The sequence below is a fragment of the Rattus rattus genome, chromosome 4, assembly GCF_011064425.1.
Source record: "Rattus rattus isolate New Zealand chromosome 4, Rrattus_CSIRO_v1, whole genome shotgun sequence".
NCBI classification, from domain to species: domain Eukaryota; kingdom Metazoa; phylum Chordata; class Mammalia; order Rodentia; family Muridae; genus Rattus; species Rattus rattus.
In genome coordinates, this window is record NC_046157.1 from 48493195 (window position 1) to 48515084 (window position 21890).

The 21890-nt window shown below is 47.6% G+C and overlaps 1 protein-coding gene and 1 pseudogene across 1 annotated transcript; both read left to right on the forward strand.

Moving 5' to 3' along the window:
• The first annotated feature begins 1928 nt into the window (after positions 1–1928).
• Positions 1929–20972, forward strand: Lca5l (lebercilin LCA5 like). The gene is made up of 8 exons (XM_032900368.1): positions 1929–2259; positions 3764–4278; positions 6334–6471; positions 15713–15797; positions 16943–17046; positions 17359–17476; positions 18445–18555; positions 20026–20972. Exons 1-8 carry the CDS (start codon positions 1938–1940, stop codon positions 20820–20822), a joined length of 2190 nt encoding a protein of 729 aa, XP_032756259.1. The 5' UTR covers positions 1929–1937; the 3' UTR covers positions 20823–20972.
• On the forward strand, positions 13657–14151 carry LOC116898952 (annotated as a pseudogene).
• Positions 20973–21890: the final 918 nt, after the last annotated feature.

Sequence of the window (21890 nt, forward strand, 5' to 3'; positions counted from 1 at the left end):
CTCAGTTTGGGTCCTGGCCACCGGGAAGAGCAACGAGCACCTGTAGCCTCTGCAGCCCAGACACTGGGATTCTTAATCCAGAGGCTACGGTTCACAAGGCAGGACCTCTGCCTGGAGTCCTGTCCACTGCTACCCAGAAGAATATGCCTGAAAAGAGAATTCTTTGTGCTGGGACTGTGTTAAGTTCTACAATCCACATTGTGAAGACGGAAAAGGACCCAGGCCTGAGCTTCAAAGCCAGGATAGTCACCTTACTTCTGACCTATCTGAGCCTCCCCTGTGCAGTAGGGAATGCTGCTGCAGGCACGACTTGTTCATCATAAAGGCAGCAGTTAAGCAAAGCTAGTATTACTAGTCAGGTCGTGTGGCTAAGATTCTTAGTGAGAAAATACGAATTGTAGAAGACGTTCCATCAGCCAAGGAGAAGGCCTAGAACACTAAGCACATGCAGCAAAAGGCAGAGACCAACTCCGGGCACTCAAAGCTCCCAGTAGAAAGTGTTATGTTGCTGTTGCAAAGGATCTTACCCCAGCTAATGTCTCTTTTGCTTTCTTGATAAACCAGAATCGAGAGCTGAATAAAAGAGCCATGCATTTAAAGACACCTGCAATGGATTGGTTTGTTTCATCCTACTGATGAGGTAAGCTACTGTGCAAGAGCTTCCCAGGGCCTGGTCTTTCCCAATGTAGAGCCTCATGAGGAAGTGTTGAGTGTATTCACGGGGGGTTCTTCTTGTCTGTTTCAAATACCTCACACCCAGAGAACCCAAACATTTCTTCCTTGAATGACATTGAGTCCACCTCTGAGGTCGCTCAGCAGCTCCTAACAAACCATATAGACCTACCTGAGCATGGCCACATGCCTATAATCCTAGTGCTGGGGAAGCTGAGACAGGAGGATTAGAGTTTGAGGTCAGTCTGGTCAGAGATAGCAGGTTTGGTAGATAAAGAAGCTTGCGGCCAACCCTGACAACCTGAAGATGCCCAGATGAACTGGTTCTAGTAAGTTGATCACTGACTTCCATGCATGTGCACCTCCACCCCATAGATAAATACATGTAAGAAAATGTATTATCTTTTAAATAATGCTAGACTGGTTCCAGATCCCTTCAGAACAAAGGAAACTCACTGCTTTCATTTTCCTTTTCTCTTTTTAAACATAAATTGTGTTTAAATTGTGGCCAGCTTGGGCTGCGCCTTTAAAGGGGACAGTGGCTCCGCAGGTGAAAGCACTCGCTGCCCTTGCAGAGGGCCTGGGTTGAGATGCCAGCATCCCTGTGGCAGATCCTAAGTCTGTAACTCCAGTTCCAGATGATCTGACGCCCTCTTCTGGCTTCCACAAGCACTGCACACATGTGGTGCACAGACACATGCAGGCAAGCACTCACATACATAAAAATATATCAAAAAAGTTGCCAGTGTTTTTATTTGATATACTTTTTTTTTGGTTCTTTTTTTTTTTTTTTTTTTTTTGGAGCTGGGGACCAACCCGGGGCCTTAGGCGCTTCCTAGGCAGCGCCAACACTGAGCTAAATCCCCAACCCCTATTTGATATACTTTTATATCTCCTGTAAATATTATCAAAATTTGACCCCAAAAGGTCCTATATTTTGTGTAAAAAATAATATAAAACCAAATAGTGTTCCAGAAATGCCTTTTAATAATGTGTTGTTTTGAGCTGGGCGTGATAGCACAGCCTTTAATCCCAGCCCTTGGGAGGCAGAAGCTGATGGATCGGTGGATCTCTATGACTTTGAGCTGGTCTACACAGCAAGGTCCAGGCTAGCCAAGACTGAACAATGAAACTTTGTCCCAAACAAACCATCCAAAAAAAGTACTGTTTCCCATTCTTAATTTCCCATTATAGTAAAGCACAGCCTCATTTAACTCCAGTGACCACAGGCCAGAGCGTCCTTTTGTTTCCTCAGGTTGTGGACTATGTCTTTGGCTGACACAACAGAAGCACACACGAATGAGCATTTCCCCAGTCTGGCATTAGGAAGCAACAGGAAGTCTACAGAAGGCAAGCATAGCCCTGGTGCTGGCGGCCTGTCACGGAACAGCCGGGCTTCCAGTGGGAGCGTGGACTACAGCAGGTCCCGGTGCTCCTGCACAAGCCTGACTTCTCGCTATGACTACTCAGAAGACTTTCTCTCTGAGTGCTCTGAGACAGCTGTCAGCAGACATCAGCCAGAGCAGCTTCTGGGGAAAGAAAAGGAGAAAAGAAAGTATAACACATGTAAATTCCCTCAGCCTAAAGGTAAGAAGCCAGACTTCCCAGCCAGGGTCACTGTAGCACTGGTCACAGTGCTGTCTTTGTTTAACACTAGTGGCCACAACCAGTTATGGGTGTGTCTTCCTGAAAAAAGAAGAAAAAAAATATATATATGAAATTTTGGAAGGAATTGGAAACAAAAATTAAGGAAATCATAAATAATAAACTGTAGCCTCATCCCCACAGAGCTGGCCCCCTAAGCCTGCTACTAGGGAGAGTTCTGTTCTAGTTAACAGGTGCTCACCAGGTACTCGGTACACAGGTACTCGGTACGCAGGTACTCAGTACTTGGTTTCACCAGTTTTTTGCCATTGGCCTCAACTAAAGAATCAAAGTTTGAACTGCCAATGAGACGCCTTGTCTTGACCCCAAGAAGACAGTCTCCCAAGTCTGGGAAGGATGGTGGTGACCTCCATCACCCAAAGGCTATTCGCCTTTTCCTTGGGGCCCCTTGTTTTATTCCTATTTTTCTGAGACAAGATTGCACTGTGTAACAACCCTGGCTAGCCTAAACTCTCCTTTGTAGACCAGGTTGGCCTTGAAATCCACCTGTCTCTGCCTCCAGAGTGCTGGGATTAAAAGCTTATGCTTCAGCACCCAGCTGAAGGCATTTTCTTATTTGAGGTTCACTCCTCTCAAAAATGACTTCAACTTCTGTCAAGTTGACCTAAAACTATCCAGAACAATGGGTTTTAATATAACTTGTTGTATTAGAGTTCATTGCTGTGAAGAGACACCATGACCAAGGCAAGTCTTATAAAGAGAAACTTTAACTGGGGCTGGTTTACTCTTTCCCAGGGTCAGTCCATTATCATGGCGGGAAGCATGGCAGCGTGCAGGCAGACGTGGTGCTGGGACAGCTAGAGTTCTGCATCCTGATCAGAAGGCAGCCAGGAAGAGCCTGATTCTGCACTAGGCAGAGCTTAAGCCTAAGAAACCTCAAAGCCCACCTACACAATTGCACATTTCTCCAACAAGGCCACACCTCCTAATAGTGCCACTGCCCGTGGGTTAAGCATATTCAAACCACGCCAGTGTTCTGTTGTGTTTGAAGCAGGGTCTCATTTAATCCAGGCTATCCTTGGACTCCTAATCCTCTGCCTCTGCTTCCCCAGTGTTAGGATACAGGAATGCGCCTCCACACCAGGCATGATTCTCGGAGTAACTTTTATAGCAGATATCTAAACACAGGCTTTAGACTTCCAAAGAAGTAGTTTATAGTCCGTTCTGTGTCACCTGATGGCTCTCTAGCCTTGGATGACTTAAAATGAATCTCAGATGTAAGGCAGATGAGCCCGGGCTGAAGAGCTGTGTCTGGGAGACAGTTGTGTGTGCAGTGCCTACGTGCGGCAGGCACGTCCAGTGAGCCGCCTCGGCCTCTCAGTTTCACGGCATTTATGTTTATGTGTGTACTGGGGGTTGCTACACACGTGCATAGTTGCATGCCTCTGTGCACTGCTGTAACAGCCTGCACTGTCTGTCCATGCAGGCCAGAAGGACATCCCAGCTGAGAAAGGGCACATCTGGAATGCTTCATTTTTCAGTTCTCAAATCCAAACAATTGCCAAGAGAAGAGACACCATGACACACCGGATACTGTCAGCCAGGCTCCATAAGATCAAAGAGCTGAAGAATGAGCTGGCCGACATACACCGGAAGCTGGAAGCCACTATCATAGAAAACCAGTTTCTGAAGCAGCTTCAGCTCAGGCACCTGAAAGCCATAGGGACATATGTGAACTCTCAGAACAATCTACCTCAGATTACAGTCAAGCACCAGAATGAGGTGAAGAACCTTCGACAGCTCCTCCGGAAATCACAGGAGAAGGAGCGAGCTGTGTCCAGGAAACTCCGAGAAACCGACAGCGAGTTACTGAGGACCAAAGATGCCTTGCAAGCCCTGCAGAGACTCTCAGAAGACAAAAACCTTGCAGAGAGAGAAGAATTGACTCACAGGTTGACCGATCTTACAGCCAAAATGGAAGCAAATGACAAAAAAATACAGGTTTGTGTCTCAGGAGTTCCAGTATTGGGTCCATGGGCTGTGACCCAGCTCAGCACAGGGAGTAACTGTGTTCAGTAGCGAGTGGGCAGACGGGGGCTGGAAGGAGGAGAACAAGTGTCAGAGTTGGGAGTCTGCCCTGGAGTGGGCAAGAGTGCCCTGCAGCAAGAGTGCCCAGCCTGTCTGGAAGCAGCTGGTCCAGTGGCCACATGGGCATGGCCTGTGAGTCAGAGGTCTCCAGTGTGTTGTGGGCGTCTTCCTTTGAAATGATCACCTGCTTTCAGCTTCTACTGAAAGGCCACCTCCTCTTGCCAGAGTATTGTGTCTGTCATTCCAGCCCCTTTGCTTGTATTGTCTCTCTCCTCAATCTGACAGATTAGACTTGTTTCCACAGTTTTCGTTATTTAAAAGTAATGTTTTCTGGGAAGAAGAAAGAAAAGGGAAAGGAAAGGGAGGAGAAGAGAGGGGAGAGAGGGAGGGAGGGAGGGAAGGGGGAAAGGAGAGAGGAGAGAAGAGAAGGGAGGGGAGAGGGAAGGGAAGGAGGGAAGAAGAGAAGGGGGAGGGGGGAAGGAGGGAGCAGAGAAGAGAAGGGGGAGGGTAAAAGTGGAATTAAAATATCTGAAGAGATGGATAGATTTTTCCTCAACAGACGTTGGTTGTTCATTAAAAGGGGGGAAAGCTTCACAGTAGGGGAGCGGGCACTAATCCCACAGACTTCTGACTGTTTTACATGATCCTGATGGACATAAATACAAATGGACTGTTTAATTCTCTGATACTTGGTGACAAATATTTTCTGATAAATATTCGATGGTTTCACCTGAATTTTCATGATAATATTTGTTATGGGTACCTGGGGGCCACGCCAAGGAGTCCCCTGAGAAATTATTCTATGGAACAGATCTGGTACAAGGCAGTTTATTTGGGGACAGGATGGGGAGTGGGGACCTGGAGAGGAGATAGAGGCAGACATGTAGTCAGCAGACAGTTGGGAGCAGAGCCATCAGGGTAGAGAAGAGGGACAGGAAAGGACAGAAAGGAAGAGAGACCAGCAGGAACACTTGGAACAGAGAGAGAGCAGGAGTGCTGGGCGGGCACTTTACATACAGCCCACAGCTGATGCACCTGATGGCAGATGCTGACATAAGCCCCTGTAGGTCCCTGGGAGTAAGCCCCTGTAGGTCCCTGGGAGTGTAGGCCTCTGTAGGTCCCTGGGAGTGTAGGCCCCTGTAGGTCCCTGGGAGTAAGCCCCTGTAGGTCCCTGGGAGTGTAGGCCCCTGTAGGTCCCTGGGAGTGTAGGCCCCTGTAGGTCCCTGAGTGTAGGCCCCTGTAGGTCCCTGAGTGTAGGCCCCTGTAGGTCCCTGGGAGTGTAGGCCCCTGCAGGTCCCTGGGAGTGTAGGCCCCTGTAGGTCCCTGGAAGTGGCCTAGTGGAATAGCTTGTAAACTAACACAATTCTGCAGGAAAATCTCTACTGTTCAAGAAAATTGTCTTCCATAGAATAGGCAGTAGACATTAATAATACCGGAAGCCCCTGTCACACTGACACCTAAGTCAGCACTGGATGCTGCTGTGTCTGGCCTGTCTAAGTCAGCACTGGATGCTGCTGTGTCTGTGTGTCTGGCCTGTCTGTTCTCCTGTCTTACGGTCCACCACTGTGGAGGGGCGGCATGAAGCCCATTACAGCCTTCCTGTGTGCTCTCTGGGGATCCCCGTCCTCATGGCCTGTACTGAGGCTGGGCCCTTCCTCTAGGGAAAGGAACCAGAAGATTTACTATGTGCAAAGACAGCAGAGTAATGCATTTGGATCCCACCATTGTGCATGCCCCTGGTTGTACTTACCATTTTTTCAGGATGCATTTGAATATTTGTTATCAGGGTCCAGGGTTTGTAAAGAACACTGGGGTACTGGGCTGGAAAGATTTATTTACTCTCTAGACCTGAACTCTGGGACTTTTTGGCTGTGGTTTCCTTTTAGCATAAATGTAGCTTGTTTCATCATAGTTAAGCTTGTTTCATCATGCTGGCTACAGAGTAGTTGAAATATATACTGTTTTCAGAACTTGGAAAAGCAGCTGCGGCTGAACAATCGGTCCTTTAGTCGGCAGCTGGCCAAAGAAAATCGGAAGACGTTAGCAGCTCAAACAGCAACCAAGGCCCTGCAGGCAGAAGTGCGACAGCTGCAGCAGAAGCTGAAGGTATCTCCCCCAGGCCAGTGTCCCAACAGCGAGCAGCAGTGCATTCTGACAGCAGCATTTCAGTGCGACTCAGAATCCATTTGTAAACTCAGGAGTCGAAGCCTGGTAACCTCCAGAGTACACTCCAATAGCCCGTAATTACTTAAGGTCTTACCTGTGACTTGAGAGTAGTCCCGACCCAATTCATCTGCACTGTATGAACGAGGCTGCAGATTCATACACTGACACATGCGAAGCACATAGTTTGACTTGCACAGCCAGGCATGTTAGAGACGGGGGGTCAGTAGATGAAAGTCACCCTTGGCTATAGAGCAATTTTGAGGCCAGCCTAGGCTATGTGGGACTGTCTCCAAAAGTAAGGACTAGCATAGAGAACCCTGGGAGCCACATAGCCAAAGGGGAAAACCAACTCCCCCAAGTGGTCTGCTGACCTCCACATGCATACAATGTCATACATACATACATACATACACAAAAACACACACATGAAAAAAGGTGGTGGCACATACCTTTTGTGCCAGCACTCACTCGGGAGGCAGAGGCAGAGAGATTTCTGAGTTAGAAGCCAACCTGGTCTACAGAGACCCTGGCTGGGCAAACTGGGGAGAGAAGGGGGGAGAGAGGGAAAGAGGGGAGGAGGGAGGGAGGGGAGAGATCCAAAAGTACCAGGGTTTCCACCAACCCAGTTAGAATGGCTGTTTCCTACAGGACAATGCTGTTAAAAGATGTGGAAAGAGAAGATCACCAGTGGGAGTGGGAGTTAGTTGAGCCACATGTGAAGCTGCATGATGGTTCCTCAAAAAGCTAAAATTACACAACTGCATGACAACACTGATCCATGCCTGAAGAACATGAAGTTGACATACAAAAAGCATGCATATACACATGAGGGCCACCCCACTGTGTCATGTACATATTCACAGAGGGCCATTCAACTGTAAAAATGAATGGAATCCTGTCGTTTGCAGTTACACAGATAGAAATGGCAGGCAACATGTAAGGCACCATGACCCAGACCCAGATAGCAAGTACTGCATGTTTACTCTTGTATGTAAAGGGGAGAGGTGAGAAAGAGGGACTTCGAGGGCCTTGGAATGGGGCAGGGCTGCAGGAAGAGAAGAGGGAGGGAGGGAGGGAATGGAAGAGCAGGTATGAGTAGCCAGTGTGTGGAAACATCATAAAATAGTGCGTCGTATTACTTCCTACATTACTGTTACAGTATTATAACAAAGTTTTTTAAAGATTTGTTTTTATTCATTTTAATTGTATGTGTGCATACACACATGCACATGTGCCCATGAATGCAGTGCTCATGGAGGCTACAGGTGTCAGATGCCCCGGATCTGAGTTATAAGTGGTTGGTTGTAAGCTGCCTGACTTGTTGGGAACTGAACTCAGTCCTCTGACAGAAGCCAGAAAAGTGGTGAGTGAAAAAGAGGCAGAGTAGCTTTATATGCTGTGACCACCTTAGAGGAGGATGCAGAACAAACTACATGTTGGTTAATATTTACAGACGGAAATGGCCAGATGTGGTGGCTAACATGGTGTTGTTGGCACGTGGAAGGCAGAGCAGGAAGGTCATGGGTTCAAGGCCACAGCTGAGCTAGATAGGATGATGTATGCCAACTGGGCTACACACGCCACACACACGCATGCACGCACGCACATACGCACATACACACACTCCAGTGTGCAGAAGACAGAGCAGAAGGGCTAACTGCAGAACCACATCTGGAACAACAGAACTGTTGTGTGTCATTATACAGCAGGGTTGAGTATAAAAAAAATCCTGAAAAGTCACTGAAAACCCAAACTAAGATTTTAAAAAAGAACCAACTATATATTCCACTGATGATATAAGGTTATGGGAAAAAGCCATTTTAGGTGACTTAGCACAGTAATTTCAGTTAACTCTAGCCAGTCACCTGCCAAGGATGGAATGACTTCACACACAAATTTAAATGGTTCCAGAAGTGATATAGTGTGTGTGTGTGTGTGTGTGTGTGTGTGTGTGTGTGTGTAGGGGGAGGTAATATGGTGCTTAGTGATGTGGTGCTTTGAATACATTGCGTATAATGTCGTTGCCCTTCTGAACAGGGTTCTAGGGGGATGGTAAAAAGAAAATACACAAGTAAGACAAGGTGAAATAAGTCCACAGGCCTGATTTTGATCTGAAGTAGAAATATGACTTCACGCAACATACTTTATTTTAAAAGCTAAATATTGTCAATGTGACTGAGAACAGTGGACACCTCTAATGTCCCCTGGTTCAAAAAGAAACAAGACATCTTAAAGAATCATACAAGAGAAACTGTCACCTTGTAGGAACATTCAGAACCAGTTCTTACTGGCCAAAAATGATCAAAAAAGATAGTCAGGCATGATAGATACTCCTGTAATCCCAGCACTCAAGAAGCTGAGACAGGAAATTCAAGGCGAGGACTGCCTAGGATCTATATAGCAAGACCCTGACTCGAAATTAGTAATAAAAATAAATAAATAAATAAATAAATAAATAAATAAATAAATAAATAAATAAAGGAAAATATATGAGAGTAGAATGGGGTGAATATGATGGTCAAAATACATCATATATGGGGCTGGAGAGATGGCTCAGCGGCTAAGAGCACTGACTGCTCTTCCCGAGGTCCTGAGTTCAAATCCCAGCAACCACATGGTGGCTCACAACCATCTGTAATGAGATCTGATGCCCTCTTCTGGTGTGTCTGAAGACAGCTACAGTGTACTCATATATATGATAAATAAAAAATAAAAAAAATACATCATATATGTATATGTGTGTATTATAGTATATATATACATGTGTATATGTATGTGTATTATATATCTATATGTGTATAAATTGTATGTGTATGTATGTATATTATATGTGTATATGTATTGTGTATGTTGTATGTGTATGTGTGTATATTAAATATGTGAGTTATGTATATATGTGTGTTATATATGTATGTATTATGTGTGTATGTATATATTATATATGTATGTATATGTATATATATGAAATTGTCAAAAAATTGGTTTTTTAAAGATTTATTTATATGAGTACACTATAGCTATCTTCAGACACACCAGAAGAGGCATCAGATTCCATTACAGATGGTTGTGAACCACTATATGGTTGCTAGGAATTGAACTCAGGACCTCTGAAGAGCAGCCAGTGCTTTTAACTGCTGAGCCATCTCTCCAGCCCCAAAGAATAGTATTTTTATATAAAGAAAAATAATAAAAAAATTTGTAGTTCTTAGACAAAACACTTTACCTGGAGAGATGGACAGCAAGAACATTTGATGTGCAATCTTGAAAACGGGCTCAGATCCACGTAACAGGCTAGGAGCCCCATGCACACCTCCGCTCTGAGGGAGACAGGGACAAGAGGATTGCTGGGGCTTGCTGGTTTCCAGCCCAGAAAACAGAAGCCTCAGGTTCAGAGAGAGACTCTGCCTCAAAGTAATAGGCAGAGAGTGCTTGAGGGGAACCGTCCTAGGTGGGTCTGAGTTGGTTGTTGTCAGGTATGGAGATCAGAATCTGCTCTAGACCACTCCACGTTGTAGAGCACAGTGGCTTTAGGCTGTACCCCATTCTGGGTGGCTCCCCTTTACTAAGCAAAAGTTAAGCATGTCCCATAATACACAGAGTGATGATACTTACTGCCACAGCTAAGTTATTGGTGAGGAGTGCATGGGCATTCATGTGTGCATAATAAAATCAGTCATGAAGCCATGCCTGAGAACATCAAACACAGGAGACCAATGAAGGGCATGAGAGCCTCACCATAATGAGAGGTACAGCAGTCTGTAGAACCCCACAATAAAGGACACCTGCCCTCAATCCACTGGCTGCCCATCAGGAGATGATGGAAACCCTGTCTGTCACTTTCCTTGGGGCTTTAGTTTAATACTACCTACAGATTCCCAATGCTTGACACATCCCTCTCAAATTATGTCCACCTGTCCAGCCAGCCCTCCAGACACAGCCCTGGACCCTGACCCACTGGTCCTGTGTCTTGGTGGTGGCTTGCTTGACTCTGCAAGCTTCCAGCTGGTCTCCTCTTGGATTCATTAATATACAAACAACCACCTGTAGTGACTGCCAACCTCTGAATTAACTCTGTCTTTGCCTTCTTAAGATTTCTGCACTGGCGTGCACGCACACACACAAACGGGAGCAGAGACCAGAGTTCAACACTGGGTGCCATTCTCTATCTCTATCCATCTCTACCTTATTTTGGGACAAGGTTTCTCACTGAACCTGAGGCTTGTCTAGACTGGCTTGGTCAGTGAGCTCTAGGGTCCTCCTGTCTCTGCCTCCCAGTGCTAGGGTTACAGGCTGTACCACTGTGCCTGGCTTTGTGTGTGCTGCACACACACACGTTTGAAGTGTGATGTGTGACCTGAGAGTCAAACTAATAATTAAGACCGCAAAAAGGACCCATGAGTGTCAGCAGCCATGCTATCCAGAGGAATGTAGATAATGTGGTAAACCACAAAGCAAGGATAGCGTAGCTTGTGGAGTCACCAGTAGCTGATACATTCTGACACTGACGAGATACTTTCTGTTCTGTTCTAATGGAGTGGTGCTTGTTGATAGGTCATTTCTGCACTGGCGAAATGAGCCAATATGGAGAGGGAGGTAGGGAAAGAGGAGAAAGAGAAAAAGGGTGCACACAGAGAAGAGGATGGAGGGAGGGAGGGAGGGAGAGAGGGAGAGAGGGAGGGAGGGAGGGAAGGAGGGAGAGCACAAAATGCCTAGATTATAGAAAAAGGGGCCTCTGGGGGGAAGGGCAGCCCAGGCCCTGGGCTGGAAAGTTCAGGGTTGGGGACAGGATATGCCAAGTAGGGACTGAGGGATGCTGGGAGAACCTGGAGACCAGGTCTGCTTCGATATGTAAAATATGCACCTCAGTCCCTTGTCCTGGGGTCTGAAGCCAAACACTCATGACCCTTGGTCACTACCAGTGGCAATCACTGGTGATTCCTCCTGCATCTGGGATCATCTCCCCACTGTAGATAGAATTTCTTATAAGCATCACCTGTCAATAAAAAAGCTATGGCCAATGAATTGAAGCAGGAAGTAGGAGGTGGGACATCCAGCAGGGATAGAGAGAATTCTGGGAAATAGTCAGAGGCACAAAGTACTCACCATGAAACACTGAGGAGATGGACTAGCAGGTAGCTGAACTCAGGATAAAGGGGAGATTTGCCCCCAGGAGCCCCGAGGAGACAGACGAAAGAAAATGAGGGGAAACCAGCCATGTAGCTGAACCCAAGTTAGGATAAAAGGGAAAATAAGTTAGGAGCAAATCTGAGAACAAGTCAAAGCTCGTGGCCTAGGAATTTATTAATAATTAGTCTCAGAGTCATCATTCTGGGAGCATGGGCTGGGAGGAAAAACTGGATGTATTTTTTACAGCCACCAGTACAAACATCTGGACAAGTGAGTTTGATCTGTAGGCTTCTCCACTGTAGCCATCCCTGATAATGAACCAAGGGCAACAGAACAGAAATTTTAAGAGTGTTATATTCTAGACCATTCTCATTATGATGTTGCATAAAATTACTTTCAGGCACTAGAGAGATGGCTCAGGGGTTAAGAGCACTGGCTGCTCTTACAGAGGTCCAGAGTTCAATTCCCAGCAACCACATGGTGGCTCACAACCACCTGTAATGAGATCTGATGCCCTCTCTAGCATGAAGGTGTACATGCAGATAGAGCACTCATATACATAAAATAAATTGCAAAATCATTTCTAAAAATTATTTTTAAAAATTACTTTCAAACACCAATGACTGAAGGAATGACATAAATGTTGTTTACAGATCTATAGTTTAGGCAGGACTTGTCAGACAGCACATCTGGGCCCCTCCTGGCCTGAGTAAGGACGGTTCCTAGGCTGGAGGAAAAGCATGCCAGAAGGCTCTCTCCTGTGTCTGCAGCGAGTGCCAGTTAGCAGCCAACACCCTCGGTGGTTGGTGGGATCGAGCCTAGCGGCCTTCCTCACAAGTTAGTGGCTGAGAGAAGAGGGATGGAGGTGTGGGGCGGGACGACATGCCATTCTGCCCATATGAAGTAGCCTCACGGTCACAGAGCCTTCCATCTGCCTCCATCCATGAGTTGAGATGGGTAGCAAACTCCTGCTGTGGAAGAGCTTAGGGACCAGAAAGTGTGCCAATTTCAGGGCACTATAATGTACCACATAAACCCAAGTTCATATTGTCTGGTCCTAAGATCCTGGGATATCTGTTTCTGTACATTAGCCTCATTGGCAGAGTCATCTCCACAGATCAAAGCCCATCACTGCAGTGTGGGACTAACTGTGAAGACAGAGGCCAGTCTCCACAGCTCCCCAGTGAGATGCTGTAGCCTGGGCTTACAGGTAAGCCCCAGGGAGCACCGACTAAGACACTGCCTCCTCCTTTCACCCTTAGTTGACAGGATTCCCTGTGAGCTCAGGATAATCTTTGCTGTGAATTCATCCATGGGCCCCTTGTGCTCTGTGGTCTGTTGCATGATCACACTGTGAACCCCAAGATTGTGTATAGTGCGGTTCAGCCCTTAGCACACACCTTTAATCTCAAACAATAAGGGTAAAGTTTAGTTTGTAGAGGAAGCACCCATGTTTGAAAGTGATGTCTAATTGAGTGGCAAGCAAAGTGACGAATCAGAGAAAGATTTGACAGAATAGGATCTACTTAAGGAGCAGTACAGAGAGGGGTTCAGTTTTACTGTGGAGTTCTGCAGAGACAGGTTGCAGAGAGGACCTGCTAGACACAGGTGAAGACAGAATGAACCGGAGAATGAGAAGGAGCCGGAAGATTAGAAGAGATTGCCAAAGTTAGGATGAAGCCAAGCAAAACAATTCAGTCAGAGGCTGAGAGAGAAGCCAGATTGAATCAGTCAGATTGGAGAGGAGTTTGAGGCACAACAGGTGAGTTAAGCAGCCAGCTAGAATTCAGAAAGAGCCAGGAAGGGAAACTTACTAATTCAGCAGGAAGTCCCAGAGGCTGAGAACATAAGGTCTAGATAAGATGAATGGAGGCTAAAAGCTTCCAGGACTAGGCCTAGGTTAGCAGACGGAGACAATAGGTCTCAGAGAGGACAGTTATATCAGGTGAATAAGTTATTTTAGGTCTTCCTGTAGGCGGCCAGAGGTGACCTGCGAAGATGGTTCACTACTCTTTTGACCCAGAAAATTCCATAAAATCATGCAAATCAAGATGTTCAAACCTTCCTGTTCACTTTAAGAACACCCAGGAAACTGCCCAGGACATCAAGGGTAGTCAGAACCGCAAAGCCACCGAGTATCTGAAGGATGTCACTTTAAAGAAGCAATGTGTGCCATATTCCAGCGATATAATGGTGGAGTTGGTAGGTGCACCGAGGCCGAACAGTGGTGCTGGACACAGGGACAGTGACCAAAAGAATGCAGCACATGCTTAAAAATGCAGAGAATAATGCTAAATTAAGGATTTAGACATAGATTCTCTAGCCATTGAACACATCAGGCCGGATTAACCCATACATGAGTTCCCTTGCCACACTGAGATGATCCTCACTGAGACGGAACTGATTGTTCCCAAGCCCGGAGAGGAGGTTGCACAGAAGGAAAAGATATCCCAGAAGAAACTGAGGAAATAAAAACTCATGGCACGGGAATGAGTTGAACATAAAATAAATGCAGATAAAGTAAAAAACAAAAAGTTATTTCAACGGTGGCCCATCTTTCTGTTTCTCTTGACTAACCACACACTGCCCTGTATTGTTACAAACTGTTACCTTAGCCCGCTTTGGCCCAGCCCAAGCTCTGTTCTATGCTCAAAGGAGGTTCTTCCTCATGCTGCTTCCTTCCCAACCCACTCAGCCCTGCATCTGCTGTCAGCAACCACTCCATCTGCTGCTGAGCCAAATACCAAACCACAGGCCAGGACTAAACTTTACAGCAACCAAAACACGTCCTTGTAAACCCTGAAGTCTTCATTGAAAACAGTGTGAGCGACAGTCAGCTGGGCTGGAGAGGCGGCCCAGACGCTGTGAGCGTCCCTGCTCTTGCAGCGGAGTCAGGTTTGGCTCCCAGCACCCACGTGGCAGCTCTCAACCATCTTAACTGGCTCTATATCTGGTACCTTCTCCTGGCCCCTATGGACTTGGAATGTTATAGTCACAAACTGTCAGCGTTTCTAGTCTCTGAGCTAAATGTTAAAATATGACAAAGCCGGAAGGGGCAATGGGAACCACAATGCTTTGTTTCTGGAAACATATTCTAGAAAAGACACTTCTCATCCACGTCCATACATCTCAAAATAAAATTATGATTAAATGAAGCATAAAAAATAAAGGACAGGAGGTAGGGAGGACTGACAGCTCTTCTAGAGGTCCTGAGTTCAGTTCCCAGCACCCACCCACATGGTGGCTCACAACCATCTGTAATGGGACCTGATGCCCTCTTCTGTGTGTCTGAAGACAGCTACAGTGTACTCATATAAATAAAATAAATTTTTTAAATATAAATAAAGGACTGGTTTGATTCCTGAAAGGTTAGCAGCACCAGCTGCTCTTGCAGAGGACCCAGGTTCAACCCAGCACCCACTTGGAGCTCACACCATCTATAACTCCACTTCTAGGGATCTGATGCCGTGTGTGTGTGTGTGTGTGTGTGTGTGTGTGTGTGTGTCTGTCTGTCTGTCTGTGTGTGTGTCTCCAACAAAACACTCATAGGGATAATTTCTAAAATTTCTTTAAGAATATGAAGCCCTCCCTCTACAGCTCAGACGCCAAGGGGTCTGTAATGTTTCCTTCACTGACACAGAGATGACCTTGGAGACAGCGGTGGAGCCCAGAAGGCCAGTAGGCCTGTCTCCATGTAGAATGTCAGGATTACGGCTTAGTCCTTTTCTACCACTCAACAAGTTAAGACCTTCGAAGCTTTTGTTTTGTCATGACTTAAAACCATTATTGTCAGGGTTTAAAGCAGAGTAGTGGCCTTGTTGTCCGCCTTACCCGTGAGTGTTGCCCGAGTGGCAGGTGCCGGGATAAAGGGCTTGATCTCTGCTATCCAGTGCTTTGGTCACTAGGTGTGGCCAGAGTGACTGAGGACTGGATTTTGATGTTATTTCACTTTTCCATTACAGCCTGTGACCATTGGCTTCCTCTTAAATTGTTCTTTTAAGTCTAGGTTTATAAAGCAATTGTTCCTGGGGAACTGACGTACTGCTCTTTTTAGGAGAAGGATCGTGAGCTGGAAATCAAAAACATCTACACTAATCGAATACTTAAAAACTTACATGATAAGGAAGATTACCCAAAAGGTACGTCTTAGTCCCTTTTGCTCAAAATCTATTTTTAAGTGTCTGCAGATATTTTCCTAACTTACACAGGCAAAGCGGTGGGACCCTGAACAGGTCCTTGACTGGGCGCGGGCATGCATTCTGTGACTGTAGAATTATGGAGCTGTAACACTGTCACAAAGAACCAGCAACACTCTTGTTCCTGCTGGGCTCAGTCCCTTCTGCCCCACCCCAAGTGAAAGAGCCACAAAATGACCGCCCAACGGAGCTCTCTGAGGAGATCTGTAAGCCAGTGTGCAGCTTCTGAATATGAACGTTGTCTGAGGTGCACTATATACATCAGCCTTCAGGGTCAGTAGATTTAGGCAAATGCTTACAGCCATGTAATCATCACTCTGGTCAAAAGAGCACCTCCCACCCACATAGCCCATACCCAAGAAGTCCCCTCAGGCCCTGTGCAGCTGCCTAAGCAGTCTCTGGCCTCCCTGTACAATGGCACAGTTGTCACTGTAGACCCCAACACAGCCCTGCTCTTTCCTGGCCAACATTGTTCAGCACGGTGGCTCCAGGCTGGTGCTCCAGTCCTGCATTTTGCCCTATAAGATAACAGGTGCCCATATTCACTGCGCCCCTCCCAGCCACAGGGTCTTCCCAGGTAAGGCACAGCAGAACCCTCATGGCTAACACAGTAGGAGTAGCCAGGTCTGCTTTCAGGGGCATCGGCCCCCAACTTCTTGGCCTCCACTGACTCTGAATTATAATCCCGAGCAACGCCCAGCAGACAAGAGAGTGACTGCCATGGACAAGACCGTTTTGGTGGTCACACTGTACTGTCATGGACGTGAGACTGTTCTGCCATGGACGAGACCATTTCAGACAAGACAGTGTGCTGCCATGGACGTGAGACCGTTTCGGCAGTCACGGCTCTTGTTCACGTCATGGACCACCTCCTCACCAGGCCTCTGGAGCTCTGGCATGGCTTAGTCTCATAACTCTGCAATCATGTGCTCATGGTCTCTGAGACTGATGAAGGAAGGTAGGAAGGAGAACTCTGGCCGTGCAGGGCCTGTTTAGAATGCTCCCATACAGGGCATCGTCTGTTAGTGTGTACTTGTAAAGCTTCTGAACACAAAAGGTCTCTCACATACAATCTACCTATCTTACAGTTTCTTCCACAAAATCAGTCCAAGCAGACAGGAAAAGTTTGCCATTTGTAAATGTGAGACACCAGGAAACCCAAAAGTCAGACGTCCCATTTTGGATAACTAAGGTATGAGAACTCTGAAATCTTGCATTGTCTAAAAAATATCTTAAGGAAAATAGTGTCTGGCTGTGTGTGGTGGTTCATCCCTTTAATCCAGCTCTTGGGAGGTAGAGACAGGTGGATCTCTGAGTTCAAGCCAGAATATTCTACAAAGTGAGTTTCAGAACAGCCAGGGCTATTACCCGAGAAACCCAGGGGGTCGGAGGTTGGGGGGTGACTAAAACCGTCACTTGTATACAAAAAGCATTGATATTTATTTAAAGTTTAAAATTATCCACAGCTCAAAAACATGCTTTTTACTGTTTTTGTAAATTACAGGATAAAAAGGCAAAAGGAAACATTGTTCATAAAGAAAAGTCAGCAGAAATAAACCATGATATTTCTTACCATGTGCGTAAACTGCCAAGGCAAGAGGAGTCTAAGAGAAAATGTGAAGGTAATGGAACAGCTTTAAAAGTCTCCTGTTAAGGGGTCAATACAGTCACCACCTTGGTGGAGAACAAGAAGGCTCAGCTGGTGGTGATTGCCCATGATGTAGACCCCATTGAGCTGGTGGTTTTCCTGCCTGCCCTGTGTCGAAAGATGGGGGTGCCCTACTGCATCATCAAGGGAAAGGCCAGGCTGGGGCGCCTGGTCCACAGGAAGACGTGCACCACTGTTGCCTTCACACAGGTGAACTCGGAAGACAAGGGTGCTCTGGCTAAGCTGGTGGAAGCTGTTAGGACCAATTAGAATGACAGATGTGACGAGATCCGCTGCCACTGGGGAGGCAACGTCCTGGGTCCTAAGTCTGTGGCTCTCATTGCCAAGCTGGAAAAAGCAAAGGCTCAAGGACTGACCACTGTACTGGGTTGAATGTGCACTTAAGTTTTCTGTACATAAATATAATTACTTTGCCGGCAATCCCAGCACAGGGTGGGGACACTGAGGTAAGGAAAGGACCACCAGTCCTGGGTCCAGTCACCTGGCAAGCTCAAGAGTTATCTTGGTAGACACAGAGTCATTAGCTCTACAGCCAGGGCTCCCGGGGGCAGATCCAAGACAGGCAGAGGTCAGAGAATATTTGAAAGGGCTGCTCAGAGCTCCAAACCTCAGATCACCAAGCTGACTTTCACCTCTTGAGAGCAGGTCAAGGCCAGGCTTCTGTGGGTGTTGAGGTGGAGCCCCAGTTAGCCCAGGCTGCAACTGCCTGAGGAAAGTCAGCCCCCAGGCCACAGGCAGGGCAGGCCAGACCTCTAGCTGTCCAGCTTACAGGAGCCTGCAGGAGAAAGGGATGGGGCGGGCATGTGGGTTGGCCCCAGTCTGCCTGCTGCTGGGGTACAGCTGGGGTCCCCTCCATCCCCTTGCAGGCTCCTTCACCACTGAATCTTCTGCTTACTAAACCATGTCCTCATTTCTGCGCAGCAAACCTCACGGTCTTAAAGAACATGCCATCCCCTCGCGTGTCCTGGGAACAGGTGGCCACTGAGCAGATCTGTGCCTTCCATCTGGAATGTCACTCCTGTACCCAGACAGGTGATTGATAACTGTTACGCAGGTAAATTCTAGGTTACCGCTTTCCCTCAGCATCCTGAAGATTGGCCACATTGTCTTCTGGTTCACTGTTGCTGACAGGTGAGCTGGGAACACGGCAAGGCTGAGCAGGAGGTGAGCCAGCCAAACTTCCATGCATTTCCTCAGGCCTGACAGGAGGGCCAGACTCTGACTGTGAAGTCAACAATGTTGAAATAGCAGCTTTAGCCGTGTCCCCCATGAGGCCACTCACTCACTGTGTGGTTCAGTTTGCTGGAAACATCACCAAATGGGCACTTCCTGTGGCAATGTTCACTTAACATTTGGGAAATGTATGTGTTCATTTGACAAATTCTATTTGAGCATATACTGTGGTGAGGCATGGTCCTAGGCATTCACACGCATGCACAGGCAGACACACACACACACACACACACACAGATGCCTGCACAGACCGGCAGCAGCACCAGGGGCAGCAGCAGGAACAAGTGCAAATACCTTGAGCTCCTTCCTGTTCTAGAGTAGGATTCCCACGAGGCCTCTTGCTCACAGCTGCCCAGAGCCCACAGCAGCAGCTGTCTCTCACCTGCTGTATATTTGCAGGGTTTGAACTAAAGCATGTCTGCTGCATACACAGCCCCTCAGCTCTGGTTGTGTAGGTCTGTTCCTAGAGATGAGAGTGCTGGGCCTAAGAACGTATTCGCTTAAATTCTACTAGAAACTGCCAAGCTGCTGGAAAAGCAAAACAGAATAATAAATAAAAATTGCCGAGTTATATACTCCCATTGGTGGGCCGTTTCCTCAGCCTCTGAGTATTGAAAACGGTGGTTGTTTGAATTGATGCTTGACATGTTTTAATAACTTCGAGAGAGGATTTCCTTAGTACATTACACGAATAGCCTTTTCCTTCTTTTCCGAATTCCCACTTACTTGGGACAGTCTAGGAAAGGTTAGCAGTGCCCGCTGCTGTGTATTAGTGCGCTGAGAATCTGCCACTTCTGTCGATTCGGTGGCTTGTCTGGTGGTGTGGACACACCACCCTGAAATGGGAATCCCCTGAGGATTTTCTGCTGGGGCTGGTTGGTTGGTCTTAGGGAGCCGGGGTATCAAACCTGGAGACACACTGTCAGCCCTGAATCCATGGATTTTTTTGTACGGTGTGTGTAAGTGCAGCGAGCACACTGGTGGAGACCAGGACAGGACACTGTCTTTCTCCACCACGCTGGGCCTCGTTGTCCCAAGGCTGGGCTCTCACTGAGGGAAGCTTCCCTTTAGCCCAGCAGCAATACTCAGGATCTGCCTGTGCTGGGGGTAGAGTCGCGCACAGCCACGGGCTCTTCAGGAGTTTGCTTTCTAGTGGGTGCCCCGGGCAGGAACTCAAGGCTCTCACTTTGCACCTTGATGGGGGAAGGGAAGCCTCCTAAAATCCACTTCTTGTTTGAGGGCACTCAATGCTCCATCTTTCTAACGCAGATTTATCAAAGGAGGTCGAACACCCGAAACCACAAACCTCTCTGGAAACTCCTAGGAGACCGAAAGAGAGAAAGGAAGACCAAGAAAAGAGAGCCATCCCAGAAGAAGCAGAGCCAACTGCAAAGGGGAGCGAGGTCCCCGAGGATGCTGAGGATAAGGTCCTGGCCAGGGCGGCCTGCGATGTAGGAGATGTGGGCGATGCAGGTGATGCAGGAGATGCGGACCATGCAAGTGATGCCGGCGATGTCCGCGATGTCGTCGAGGACAGCGAGGTGATTGGGGTGCACGAGCTGCCCGGGGCGAACCAGGCAGGCGAGGTGCATGGTGCGAGCGAGGCCAGTGATGCGGAGCCCGGACGCGGCCGGAGGAAGACCCCGCGGTCACGTAAGCACTACTCCTTCACCGAGGCCACCGAGAACCTGCACCACGGGCTGCCCACCTCCTGCAGACAAGCCTCGGGTAGCCCGCACTGCCGCTGCCGCCACTGCACGGGCAAGCACCGCAGCGAGCAGGAGCTGCGGCTGGAGCCTGCTGGCTACGAGCCCTCATTCGGCAAGGCGGCCAGGACCAGGGCCAGGGCGACGGCGTTCCGCGACAGAAAGAGCAGCCTCATGGAGGAGCTGTTCGGCTCCAGCTTCTCGGGCAGGGCGGGCCCCAACGACGGCGAGGCGCCCAGCAAGTCCCCGCAGCCCGGGCCCCACGCCTCGGCCCGCAACGCCTTCGGGGACTCCAAAGCCACGGTGGCGCGCTCCATCCAGGCCTCGCCCCCCGAAGCCAACAGGAAGACTGCTGTTTAAATGCAGTAGTCGCCTGTTACATTCTGGTTTATATACTAGTTATGTGCCTTAATCTTATTTACCATAGTGTCTGTTTTAGTACTTGGGTGGACTGTGGGTAATTTGGGTAATTTGTGTGATTGCTATCTAATAAAAAAAAAATCCACTGTACCTTGGTCATATGGTGACATTTTAAATACAAATCTACATCTTTATTATGAAGGCGGGACATGCATACCCACTCTTTTTAGTAAGACTGGGTTTATTACATAATCCGGGACTCACAGTTGATTCTTGGCCAGCCTAAGGTGCATACATTCTGTCAGCAAGACTGCAGTCGTCACAACTACATGGAAGAGGTCTGATCAAGCTGGCCAGCAAACACAGACACCCCAAGGGTTCAGGCTTAGCCTCGTCAGTCATTGCTGGTAGTCTCGTCAGCTGAGCTGAGAGCACCTATGCCGCCTGCCTCTCTGAGCCTGTATAGAAGTCTGTATTTTTTGTTATTGTTGCAATTTATTATTTCTTTTTGTTACACAATGACCGTTTCTCTTAATCTTGTTCTAAAACAACTGTATGTCCAAGCTGGCTGCTCAGGTCTAATTCTAACAGTATTTTGTTGGGACTATAAAGGGTCTGTATTCCCAGTCTACATTGTGTAACTTGCCTTCATTTAGCTACTAGAGCAACTTAATCGTTATCTAGAATTCATCCTACCATCTCCAAATGTTTATGGGCCAGTGTATATTAACACTTTAACAACTGAGATCAAGAGCTGTGTGTGGCCCAGTGGTAAAATGCCTGCTGAGGGACGGCAATGGTGGTGGAGGTGATGGTGATGGTGGTGGAGGTGATAGTGGTGGAGGTGATGGTGGAGGTGATGTCGATGGCAGTGGTGATGGCAGTCGTGGTAGCAGTGGAGGTGGTGTTGGTGATGGGATAGAAACTATGTGTAGAGCTTCTACCCAAATCCCAGCACTCAGGAGGCAGAGGCAAACTGATCTCTTAGTTTGGGCCAGCCTGGTCTTTATGGTGAGTTCCAGGCTAGCCAGGGCTGCACAGTGAGACCCTGTCTCAAAAAAATTAAAA